Here is a 12,847-nt window from a genome sequence, read left to right as displayed (position 1 = left end):
CTTATCAACTAGTATGATTCCCATTTCATATGAATTCAAAGTAGAAACACAATAAACGGAAGCTATTACAAGAAGGCTAAAATTTCAAGTGGTCTTGACACCGTATTATTCCTCTGAAAATTAGACATGATCCTATAACAAAAAAGGAATGAGAATATTGTTCCCGACCAAACGAGGCTTTATTCTCAGCATGTATCAGATGAAAAAAAAAATGAGGCATATAGTAAATGGAATTCCAAGTCAGAGACTGTTCTTATACTTTTCAGTGTGTCACTATAATGTAGAACACATATGAAAACAAAGCAATGGGAATTAATCATATGGGAAAATGGCAGAGACACTTAGAAGAAACAAAGATATGACACATAGTATGATGAAACATAACAACATATTTTAATGAACCAGATATAAAGGAAATCTTGTAAAAGATCACAAAGCATTGATTAATTACTCTTCATGATTAAAGAGGGAAGTCATCTTTCTGGATTATTTCAGTGCAGAACACTTAGAAACAACAAAGAGATTTCAATTCAGGGGTAAATGTCTAAAAGGCTCATTGTTTTTCTCTGACTAAAAACTAATTACTGGAGGGGTATAATTCCATATGATATCTAATATTTTCACCACTGGGACTATTTCAATGTCTGCACTAAAACTTAGATACCACTCTTTATATTTAAAACAGGAAAGGAAAGGATCACAAGGCCAAATAATAACTTACTTTTTAAATAATAACTTATGAAATGTTTGCCTTTTCTATTCTTATTTCATAGCTATCTCCAAAATTACTGCAAGATACTCTATATTCTATGAAGAAAGCAGTAAATTAGTAAGTGTAACTTAGGTGATTAAGCAACAACCATTTAAATTCTTAAAACATGTGATTTATTTTTGTCAGGAATGATGTTCCTCATTTTATATTGGAATTTTGTTTTAACCCAGTAGTAAATATTTTGGTAAAATGGATTCTCATCTTCTTATAAGTTGAAGTACTCTACAGTTTTTCTGTTTGATGCTTATTTTTTTCAAATATATTTATATATTATGTAAACTGAGTCACAACTGGTACTCTGAGATATGAGAAAACAGAGCATGCTCTCATTTTGTCCTATTAAATTCCTTCTTTATTCTTTCCTGCAACTGCTCTAGTTTAATTCCCTTTTAATCAAACTATCCTTAGTTCTTCTCATTATGAATTTCTTTTTTTTCTCCTTTCATAACTATTAACCACAATATATTCCCAAGGATATAGCAGTATCTTTATACAAGAGGCCATACCTCCTAATTTTTTTGATATGAGAGCTTGATTGCTTCACCCATTAAGTTGTCCCTCAAGTCAGTATGAGGCAATCAGTATGAGGCAGTTTTTCAATAAGAACTCCCACTCTTATATAAGCTAATATGACACTACTGATCAATGACCTAAGAATTAATATAACAACTAGCATGTATAAAGCAGTTACTATTTGTTATAAGACCCTGAAAAGGACTTCACCTGCATTTACCCATTTAATCCCCTAAACAACTTTCATATACAGGATTTCTTCTCTCGGATTTTGCTTTTTAATAAACAAAATAAAAAACTGAGACAGTGACAGATTTCATTATTTATTCAAGGTCACAGATGAGACAGGCAATGAAGCTGGGACTAGATCTGAGGCAGTATGAGTCAAAAGACCATCATAAGTAGGGTATAACCACCTACAATACATCCTCAGATAGATATTGCAGAAAAGGTTCCTCTACTGTCCCAGGTGTAACTTTGAATATGCTGATATTTAACCTTGAAATCTTCAGCAATTGCATTTTTCAGAATTATTCCTCATTATGGTGAAGATATCCTGAAAACACTCCTTGTCTTTAAAATCCTAGCAAAAGTGACCTTATCAGAACATTTCCAGATTGGTCTGAAGAAAGCAAGTTTTTCCAGCCACCAGCATGGAACCAGGTTATTTCCTTAGTGGAACAAATGTAGGACGGTGGCTATGTTGGAAGATTGCAGTCAAAGCAAAAAGCTTCAAATCTTTACGAACTTCAAGCTAGAGGGCAGAGACCTAGACAAACCATGTTCCTTACAAGTTACGTATAAGCATCCAGCGTAAGGTGAAACAGTCTAAATGCTAATTCCACCCTTTCATGCTTTCTGTTCTTAAGCAAATCATTTATTAAAGTTTCATCAGATGCATCAAATAATATCAATAAAAATTTTTAAAAAACTATGGTGTGGAGAAAAATCTGTGATTTAATAAATAATCACTCCCTAATTAAAACAGAAGTTAAAATTAAATTTTTAAAATCATTAGTTTTGGAATAAAACAGGAAGAATCTCTCTTTTGGACACTGATAGCAATATATAGTTAAATACAAACCAGAAAATACATCCTAACTGTAACTTTCACCCATCGTGCATCATTTTTACCTTGTTTTAGATCTGGATATTCTATTTTTCTTGCTTCCATTAAAGAACAAGTTGGACACTCAACAGTTAATAAATCTCTGATGGTAGTATACACTAATGTTGTCTAGCAGTACATTCTATCTCCTGCTAGAAATATACCTTCCTAGGCATGAAACTGTGTTTACCATTCTACATTCTTATTACTACTACATGACTCTTGAGGGGGAATAAAAGTTTGTTGTTAAGTTAATGAATGGGTGACCTTCAAATAATTACTAGTTATGAAACCATGAGCAACTCACACTCTGGATCTCAGTGCTCTCTTCTCTAAATGAGGCAGTTGGACCAATTGACCCCCAATGTGCCATATTAAGATCGTTGTTGGAGAGAGAGGGAGCTCTCCATTAAAAAAAAAACAAAAAAACCACACAAACCACTGGATTTATAAAAGCTAGAAGATTACTCATATCAAGAATATGGGCATGGGATAATGTCAAAAGACAATTCGTTGTTAGAAAAGTTTCATTACGTTGGCCAGAAAAGGAAGTAACTGAAGCAAGTGATAAATACTGCATGGAGAAGGACCCAAGCAGTTCGGGGTGGGGGGAATGCATGCGAGGAACAAGAATAATTGGAATGCTATAAATATTGATTCACATTACTCTTGCATTATTCACAATAGCAAGTGCCTCAAAGTATTGCTTAGTATCAAGTGAAATAAAAGGCATTTTCTGCCTAAACTGCTTAATCTAGAAGTTTGAAACAAACTGTACCCCATTCTCTAACAAAATTGTTAAACTGGAATTACAAAAGAGGTAACCTGCTCAAAGTTTGAAAGACATAGTTGGTTTATTTGCAGATGCTAGCAAAGGCTGCTCTGCTGCAGACCATCAGAGCCACAGTTTTCAAGAATGTCAATATGCAATAGTTAAAATATTAATAATATTAACTTATGGGCTCTAAGTCCTTTCTTGTCACTTTTCATTGACACAAATATACTTCTTATTTAACTGAAAGCAATCCCTAAAGCTTATTTATGTAAAAATGCACTAGCCAACAGAAATAGCTACAACCAAAATTACATTACCTAAAAAATTCTAGAAAGGTATGAGAAATTTATTTCTATTCAGCAAATTAAGAAAATTTCACTCAGAATATACTTTCTTGTTGCACTTCTCACCACGAACACTCCAGTAATATTAATACCTAAGTGAAGTTTTTTTAATTTAAAAAGCATTTTTATATCACTGTGTAATTTGCAAATGCATTTGAAATGCTTCAAAAAGAACTAAATAAAACTGCCTTAACGTCCATTTGAAAATATAAATCTACTTCTGCATTCAACCAAGTTGACCGTTTTCCTTTGACCAAGTTAGTAAAGCCAGTGGAGTAGGGAGGTGGTGTTGGTAGAGTTTCTCTGCAAAGCCACCTGCCAAGAAGCAGGGCACTTACAGTCCGCGCTACCAATTCACCAGGATGGGATTTGTCAGGCCGGGCAGGTAAATGCGTGACGCTACAAATGAGCGGTTTTGCTGTGCTTACCGACTGTTGAAAATAATTACGTATAATTTTAAACGCGCATTGCTTTAAAACAGGTTGCAAAGTGATTTTAGAAACTACAGGACCCTGACCCGGGTGCTGGGGAAAGTTCCAGCTCCTCAGAAGTTGCAGACACTGAGGGTAGCCCGCTGGCCAGAACTCCCAGCGCGCTCCCTCCTCGTGGCGTCCAGATGCCCCTCAGAGAAGTCAGGGACAGAAGAACCCTCTGGGCTGCCTGGCGGCAGGATAAAAAGGAGAAGCCCTGTCTCAGGGACGCCCTGGCCTCAGTGCCCGAGTGCAGTTGTCTAACGATGGCCCGTGGTCTCCGCAGAGCCCCGTAGCCCGGCCCCGCGTCAAGTCCCTCCAAATGCGCGACTACCCACCTGGGGGCGCTGGGCCGCAGGGGGCCGGGTCCGGGCTCCCAAGCCCCTTGCCTGGCGCTGCTGGCAGCATTGTGGCGGTTGAAGCCGAGGGCCCTGCGCACTGCTGCCCGCCGAGCGCTACCTGGACTCTCCGGCCAGAGACTCCCCGCGATTTTCTCTTCCCTTGGCCCTCGGCTCTCCCCAGCCCGCTTGCCACCCGCGGCGGCTGCGGCCAGGTCTCAGGAAACGCAGCCCCGGGGCTCATGCCCGCAAGGCCAGGGCTCCGCTCTGCTGGGCGCCCAGAGGAAGTGAAACTGCTCAGGGGCCTGCTCTTGCATCCCTTCTCAAAAGGCCGCTTTGGTTTCTTATAACACTTCTGCGCTTGTTTCCTTCCTCACCTTTTCACCCTAGGATATATTTAGACCCCTGTTACTGTAGCTCTCCTTGTCCCTTTCTAGGTCTTCCATACTGCCATACTGCCCCCACTTCCAGGCAGACGTAGGGAAACCAGAAGTGAACATTTGCTGGAAAGAAAGAATAATTAGATAGATAGATGAGTAGATACATAGATGATAGATACATACATATAGAAATGAAGATACAGATAAAATACTGTAATTTTTAAAATATTTCATTTTACACAGACTTTCTAGGCTAGGTTCATAAATTGAAAAGTGATATAAAATTCCATATAAAATGTATTTCTTACTCCTGCTCCAACTCAGAAATAGACCCAGTAAAAAATTATTTATGGCTCTAACTAGCCTCTCCAAACAAGAGTTTGTTTGCTAGTTTTAAAGATGGAGATATATCAAAGGAGTTGTTCCAGAACCTTAAAGTGAATGTCTCTCTCTCAAGCATGTCTAAATTAGTCATTTGCCTTTTGAAGTTGAATATATTTTTTGAATATCAACTTGGTAATAATACATAGTTTAAATGTTCCTCTCCTCTTCCTATAAAAGGAAGGCTTTCTTTGAAACTTTCTCTCGGATGAAGTGCTTTTTAGGAATAGTATAAATATCAAGTATCAAAAAAAGGTTAATTTTTTCACATAAATGAACTTATTAGAACTTTATAAGATAATGTAGAAAACTTGGAGAAGTATGTGAAATGTCCAAAAAACTTGAAAACAATTATAGGTTGTATTGTATTTATCTGGTTTCCAGTAGTTTCTTTAACATCATTATTAATTTTATGTTGATTTTCTGAACTTTATATAATGGAACAAAAGATTTCATCTAACTTATGAAATATTATATTGAAAAAAATGGTTGTCTTCTATATATGCCTGTTAACAGAGAGACTTCAGCGTAATAGGCAAAAACAGAAATTTAGATTACAGGGTTTTGGTGTTGTTCAGTGTTCAGAAACTCAATTCTTAGGAAAGTATGTCTTAAACCCATTGGAGAAAAGGATATTTTAACTGATGCATCTGCTGGTATATGTATTCCTGACAAGAGCTACTTTAGCGAACATGAACACTCCAGATGATGCTCCCTAATTAAGTATCCAGATCTTCAAAGGCACCCATTTATGCACACAAAAACTTGTTAATAAAGACAGTGTTCAGATAGGAACTTGTATCCGTCACATATACAGGACAGCCTTCTTGTATGAAGAGCCCTGGATTGGAAGTCAGAAGGTTGCAGCTGCCATCCTGACTCTGCTCCACAATATCTGGGTGTTTGGAGCAATTCTTAATATTTCTGAGCCTGGCGTATCTCATCTAATTTATTCATTATTAATGAATAAGTTAAAATTACTGTATTTGAGTTTCTGCTAGATATAAAATGTTATAACACTGTCTCCTAATAAAACTACAGAAAATAAGATTTATAATATGAAAATTAAGTATATTTTCAGAAGCTCATTTCCACTAGTTATGTCAAATGATGCTAGTAAATAGAAAAAAGAAAGTAAAAACTGCTGAAAATTGTGGGCTGTTTTTTTTTAAAAAAAAAAGATTTTTTCTTTTTTTAAAAAAAAATAAGATTATGTGTTAGAAAATCTTTAAAATCTCCCATTAAAATTATTCTAGCTTCGCTTTTCTTTTGTTTTGAATAAGAAAATAGCCATTGACTACCCCATTGACTGGCTTATTTATTCTTTTGTTTTACTGTTTGCAGTCAACAACTACTCTTTTTTTTAAGTATTCTATATGCTATGTTCTGTGTAAGAGTTTCACAATATTCATGTCATTTGGTTCTCAAAACAAGGAAGCTTTAACCACATTTTACAAATGAAGAATCTGGGCGTTGAAAACTGTAAGTGGCAGAGCTGGAATTCAATCCTAGATCTGATTTCATAGCCTGCCCTCTTAATTATAACTGCCCCCTTCCCCACTGCTTCCTTTTAAGGTCACATAAGGCCGTTGCTAAAGATTACATGAACGTAATAGGATAGGTTATACATGTATGTGTTGAAAACTTTTGTTTCCCTATCCACTTTTCCACAGAACTATAAGCCCATACAATTAAATACTAATATCCTTAAAAATAGGTATGAACTGTACTTATAATTTATTACAATTTTGGTGCTATTTGGTTGAGGATATATAGATGTTCACACACGTGCACACACACACACACGATAACTTAAGTCTACATGTTTTCATACTTTGCTGATGCATTTATAAAAATATATTTTAAAAGATTTTTTACTCATTTTGGTCTTGTTTCTGTGTCAAGTACGTCTTTAATCACAGTTGACTTTATTTTTCCCCTGCTTTCTCCCTTAAGGAGATGATACCATCTGGAATGTTGGGTTATCTCTTGGTTCATACTTGTTCTCAGGAAAGAGGCACTTAGCAATTCTCACACTGAGAGGCTTTTTCAGGCAGAATACCACCAGCAGTGTGTAATCGCAGGTTTCTGATTTTACCTCTGTTACAGAATGACAAAAAAATGCTAGTCACAGTAGGTTTCTCATTTCTCAATATATCAAACTCTTGGATCCATTGACTTCTTCCCTTGCATTATTTTTTTAGCAGCATATTGACAGCCTCAATATTATTACCCCACTCTGTGAAGATTATAAGAGCCTCACACTGGCCCTGTGTTCCAATAAATGGACAGCTAAAGCTGCTTGGTGTTGCCCTGCAGTTGCCATGGCTGATTTCTTGTGTCCTTTGCAGACTAGATGCTGTTGTGCATGCTAATGGCTTTATTTCTGCCTTTAGATTCTGGATATGTTTAAAGAACAAAACTGGTTCTTTTCTAAAGCAATAATCTATTGTAAAAGTGAAATAGTTGCTTCTTCATGGCTATTTGTTAACTGGGGAATATTCCTCTTGACAGTCATGTCTGGATTTTTAGACATTGAATTATATTATTCCCCCAGGGTGTTAACTACACTTCTTATTTACTCCCTCAAAACTAAACCAAATACCAGGGATGTCCGAAGGAATTTTTAGCAATAATTTTTTTTTGTCATTACTGGGAGGCTTTATTTTCTTTTGCTTCCTCACATTTAATTGAATTCTTTAATACTAATCTGTGTAGCAACCCCCTCAAAGAGGTCCACATTCTCATCTGCAGAACCTGTGTATATATGTATTTACCTGGAAGGTGGAATTAAATTAAGGATCTTGAGATGGGAAGATTATCTTGGACTATCCAGGTGGGCCCAGTGTAATCACAAGAGTCTTTATAAGATGGGGGCAGAAAAGTGAAAGTTAGAGAGGAGGTGTGATGAGAAAACAGAGATTGGAGGAATATGCTTAGAATATGGAGGAAGGGGCCACAAGCCACGGAATACAGGTAGCCTAAAGGCAAAGAAATGAATTCTCCTGCAGAGCCTACAGAAGGAACCAGCCCTGTTGACATCTTGGCTTTTAGCCCAATGAGACTGATTTTGGACTTATTACATCTATAATTCTAATATAATAAATTTAGGTTGTTTTAAGCCACTAAATTGTAGTAATGCGTTGCAGCAGTAGCTAGCTAACACATTAATTTATGGTGATAGGAAGCTAACACATAATTCACAGTGATGAGTTTGGGGGAAGATTCATTAATAGGGTAAATCTTTGTGCAGTCTTCTAACTAAACATACATTAAAGAACATTTAATTCCCTTCACCATTAATGTGCTAAGTCTCCATGGAGCAATATCTTATTGTTAATTTGTGATTGTGGTAACTATTTGATATTCCTTCCTGCATGGCTGTTTGCATTATATACTTGCTTTTTTTCTCTAGTGATTGTATAAATGTGCTGATTCTTCTCTTTTCAATTATATTGAGTCTGACTTGTAGAAGTAAGCAGGTTTTCTGCTTATACCATAGCACACACCACCACCACTGCCCCTCCAGTCAGACCCCTGCCTGTACTAACAAGCAAAAGTGAGTTTGCTGGAAGGAACCTTGCTCCATAGATCTGAATTTTTTTTTTTTTTTGAGGCAGAGTCTCGCTCTGTCACCCAGGCTGGAGTGCAGTGGCATGATCTCGGCTCACTGCAAGCTCTACCTCCCGGGTTCACGTCATTCTCGTGCTTCAGCCTCCCAAGTAGCTGGGACTACAGGCGCCCGCCACCACGCCTGGCTAATTTTTTGTATGTTTAGTAGAGACAGGGTTTCACCGTGTTAGCCAGGACGGTCTCAATCTCCTGACCTCGTGATCCACCTGCCTCGGCCTCCCAAAGTGCTGGGATTACAAGCGTGAGCCACCGCGCCCGGCCTAGATCTGGCTTTTAACAGACAATACTATAAAACACTTGAATGTCAAGAAAGCTAAAATCTCCATTTCTCTTTTTAGTTGTTTTTTGTAAGCTATGGTAAGTTGCTTCCATTTTTACCCTATAATTATTGATTTTATTAGAGTTTCAGCCCCACTCTTTACCTAACATATAATAACACAGAGCTCTCTATTCCAAACTTATTAGCTTCATTCATCAACAGGATTGATAAAACTGCATTGCTCTTCATATTTTTATTATTCATTAATTCATTCAAAAAGAGTTTAGTAAATACCTACTGTATGTTGGGCACTGAGCATACAATGATAATAAGATACAGCCCTTGCTTCCAAAAATATCTTCCTTCTAGAAATTCTGCTTCAGTTTTTGTGGAAAATTGTGTAGGGTAAAATAATACTAAATAGTTCTATGATAAATGAAAAATACTTTTGGAACATTAGAAGGATCAAGAATATTCTTGTAAGTAATGTGATTGTTAGGGCAGGTTCCATTATAAATAATTCGTACTAAAGAAACATTGAAATTGGGAGTGTTTGGAACCAGAAGATAGCAAGAGGAAGCGGTTGGAGAAAAATTTCAACAGGAAGAGAAACAAATATGTGTTTCAGTCAGTGATGTAACTAGCTACTATTGTGCTTAGGGCAGGTTCCAAGAACTGTACCTCTTAACATGATCTAAGAATTGGAAGAGAATATAGAATATCTACCTCATAATTTCATAGGGTAGTGAGTAGCCTGTTAATAATTTAGGAGAAAAAAAATGCAGACATTTACTTGAGGCAAGTGAAGTTAGTTTCTTTTCAAATCATAGTGAACTGTGACCTAAAAAACAAAAGCTATTGCAGTCACTATCTGACACCCATTCAGAGAAGAAAACACAGTTAGCATAATGAACACTTTTCCAAAGCACTAAGAAAGGAAATACAAGCAGAAAGCGACATTTTTATGGTGAAAATTCTCACTGAAAACAAATTACAGAAATGTTTGAAACAAAAAACCAATGCCAAGAAAATAGCATCTCCTGCAGATCTTCTGAATGGTTCTCTTGCTCCTTTCCTGTGGCTAGTTTAGAGTGCATTCCCCACCCTCTGAGGGACCAGCTGTGTGGCAGCAATTAGACTTTTGAAGAGGACACCTATGGAAAGCTCCTGCTGCCCTAGTAAGCCATCATAAGATTTCAGGATAGAGGGCTGTCAGTGGCTCAGGCTCTATACCCTGTTACAAGACATTATTTAGAGTTCATGGATGCTGAGCCATTGAGGAATGCTCAGGCCATCTTTATTGGGACCAATGAAAAGTACTTCTTCATAAAGATCTTGGTACCAGAAACATCATGTATGTGCTTGAAGGAAAGAGAAGACATTACTTAGGGGTGATGTCTTTCTGAGTCTAGGTCAAATGTGCATAGGAGAAGGATGTTTAAAATTACATTGAAGGATAAACAAGAGTTTAACTTATAAGTCTAGCTACCTCTCAGGTGATAGCTTGAATAGGTAAAAATACAGAGAAATTGAGGGGTATGGTGAATTTGTCTAATGGCACAAAGGTGAGTGGAAGAGTACTTTGAAAAATTCCGCTGAGGGATCTAGAAAACATTTAATTTCATGAGTGCCATTGAAAATATTTTGTATAAATTGTGTTACATTTGTTTCCTGTTGAAAAAATGTTGGAACAAACTAAAAATAATACCTAAAAGTAATAGAAAAGAAATGTAGAAATGTAAGATTAAAAACAAAAGTTTTTACTCTGTAAATATTTACCGAGCATCTTCTATGTGTATAATATTCTAATAACGGCATATAGAAGATGGACATTTTATGCACTAAAAGACATAATTTATAATGAAACCTTAACGGTATAATCATTAGACACAATAAAAATTCCACTTGAAAATAAATGAATCTCAATATACAGACTCAGTGAATACTTGCCATGAAATTGTACTGCAATATTTTTAAAAAGTAAATATTAAAAAAAATTATGAGAGATTATTATGTAGCCATTCTGGAATTAAATGTTATTTACTATGTGCCATGGTTTTTATCCTTAGAGTTTTTAAAAAAAGACAAAAAGGAGCAATTTTAATAAAGTAATTGTAATAGAGTATTCCAATATTATAATAGAGAAGGGATAATATACTAGAGAAAGCACTGGACTATATAGAATACTTTGCAGATTAGGGCAGGACAAATGGAAGTTAGCCTGACCTTAGAATAAGAGAAATGTTCCCTGTTCCTTACTGAGGAACAATTTAAATTAATTAAAATATAGTCACTCAAATAGTCTCAATTCAGGAAAAGACAAGTGCCCCTTCATGCATCAAAACTCTTTTTACAAGTGAACTTTAACCTACACTAGTGTGTTTGTGTTTGTTTGTGTATGTGTGCGTGTGATAAATTGGTAAAGGTATTGTGTAGAACACTTTTATGGCACGTTATTTTTAAAATATTCGCTATATTTTGTCAATATTGTAGTACTATTAGCAAGGGGTAATTATTTCTTCAGCCTTCTTCTCTTCGAACTCTGAAGTAGAATGGACGAATACCAACTATGTTGGGAGTTTTCTTCTTTTATACCTTTCATGCTTTGTAAAAATGGCTCTGTTTTCGGTCATTGATAGATTGCAATTTCTATCTTGTCTGCCACTTTTTAAAATAATCAGAAATAGTACCTTAAAGGAGACAGGAAAAACCAACATGTGAGATAAGCTTGTCATTTTTTTACCCTTTGCATAAGTACCTATTACTCAAGGATCGGGGTAATTCCTCCTACACAAATATAACCAGTAAGCCTGCTCTTCCCAGGAGGAGGCCTAGCTACCTGATTCTCATACAGACACAAAAGAGATCTCACTCTCTGATAGGTGTCCAGATTAACTAGAATCATACTATAGATAAGTTTGAGACTTGTAGACACTTTGTGAATCTGAAATGAACTAGTCAGATTAATCCTGATTTAAGCATTGTATTTTTATTATATTACATTTGTCAGAAACTTAAAGGATTACCTCCATGGGCATAACAGTGGATTTGCCTTTAAATCCAAGATTCTATGAACTGATCCCCTATTCTGGTGACTTTCCTACCCCCTGTAATTATTGATGTTTTTATAGTAGCACCACTTACATAGTTTATTTTTACTTCTTTATTATAGTCTTCTTGTAATAAACTGTAAGACCCTTGTGATGGTTGATTTTAGAGGTCAACTTGACTGGATTAAGGAGTACCTAGATAATTTGTGAAGCATTACTTCTAGGTATGTGTGTGAGAGTTTTCCAGAGGAGATTGGCATGTGAGTCCGTGGACTGAGTGGGGAAGGTCTACTTTCAATGTGGACAGGCACCATTCATTCAGCTGGGTACCCAGATAGAACAAACAAACAAAAAAAAAAAAAAAAAAAAGGAGAAAAAAAGGGTTTTTTTCTTTCCCTCTCCTGGACATAGGACACTCTCCTCCTGCCCTTGAACATCAGAGCCCCAGGCTCTCTGGCCCTAGGACTCCAGGACTTACACCAGCGGCCCCTTCCCCTACCAGGTTCTCAGGGCTTTGGTCTCAGCCTGAGAATTACACCATCAGCTTCATCAGCTTCTCTGGTTCTGAGACTTTCAGATTTGGATTGAGTCATGCTACCAGAATTCCTGGTTCTGCAGCTTACAGATAGTCTGTTGTGGGACTTCTCAGCTTTTATGATCACAAGAACCTATTCCCCAAATAAATCTTCTCTCATTTATCTATCTATCTATCTATCTATCTATCTATCTATCTATCTATCTATCTATCTATCTATTGTCTATCATCTATCTATCTATCTTATTCTGTTTGTTCTACCTCTCTGAAGAACCCTGCTAATACAGAT

At 36.5% G+C, this 12,847-nt stretch overlaps 1 protein-coding gene across 1 annotated transcript in view; it reads right to left on the bottom strand.

Annotated features, from left to right (window-relative positions):
• BANK1 (B cell scaffold protein with ankyrin repeats 1) overlaps window positions 1-4,668 on the bottom strand; it is a 306,099-nt gene extending 301,431 nt beyond the window's left edge. The window contains exon 1 of the mRNA XM_024246032.3: window positions 4,321-4,668. Coding sequence (XP_024101800.2) covers window positions 4,321-4,564 — 244 coding nt within the window. The 5' untranslated portion in view covers window positions 4,565-4,668. The remainder of the gene's footprint in view (window positions 1-4,320) is intronic.
• Window positions 4,669-12,847: the final 8,179 nt, after the last annotated feature.

This window comes from Pongo abelii, chromosome 3, assembly GCF_028885655.2.
Source record: "Pongo abelii isolate AG06213 chromosome 3, NHGRI_mPonAbe1-v2.0_pri, whole genome shotgun sequence".
Lineage (NCBI taxonomy): Eukaryota > Metazoa > Chordata > Mammalia > Primates > Hominidae > Pongo > Pongo abelii.
Note: the sequence above shows the minus strand (reverse complement) of the source record. Positions and strands in the feature narration are given on the sequence as shown.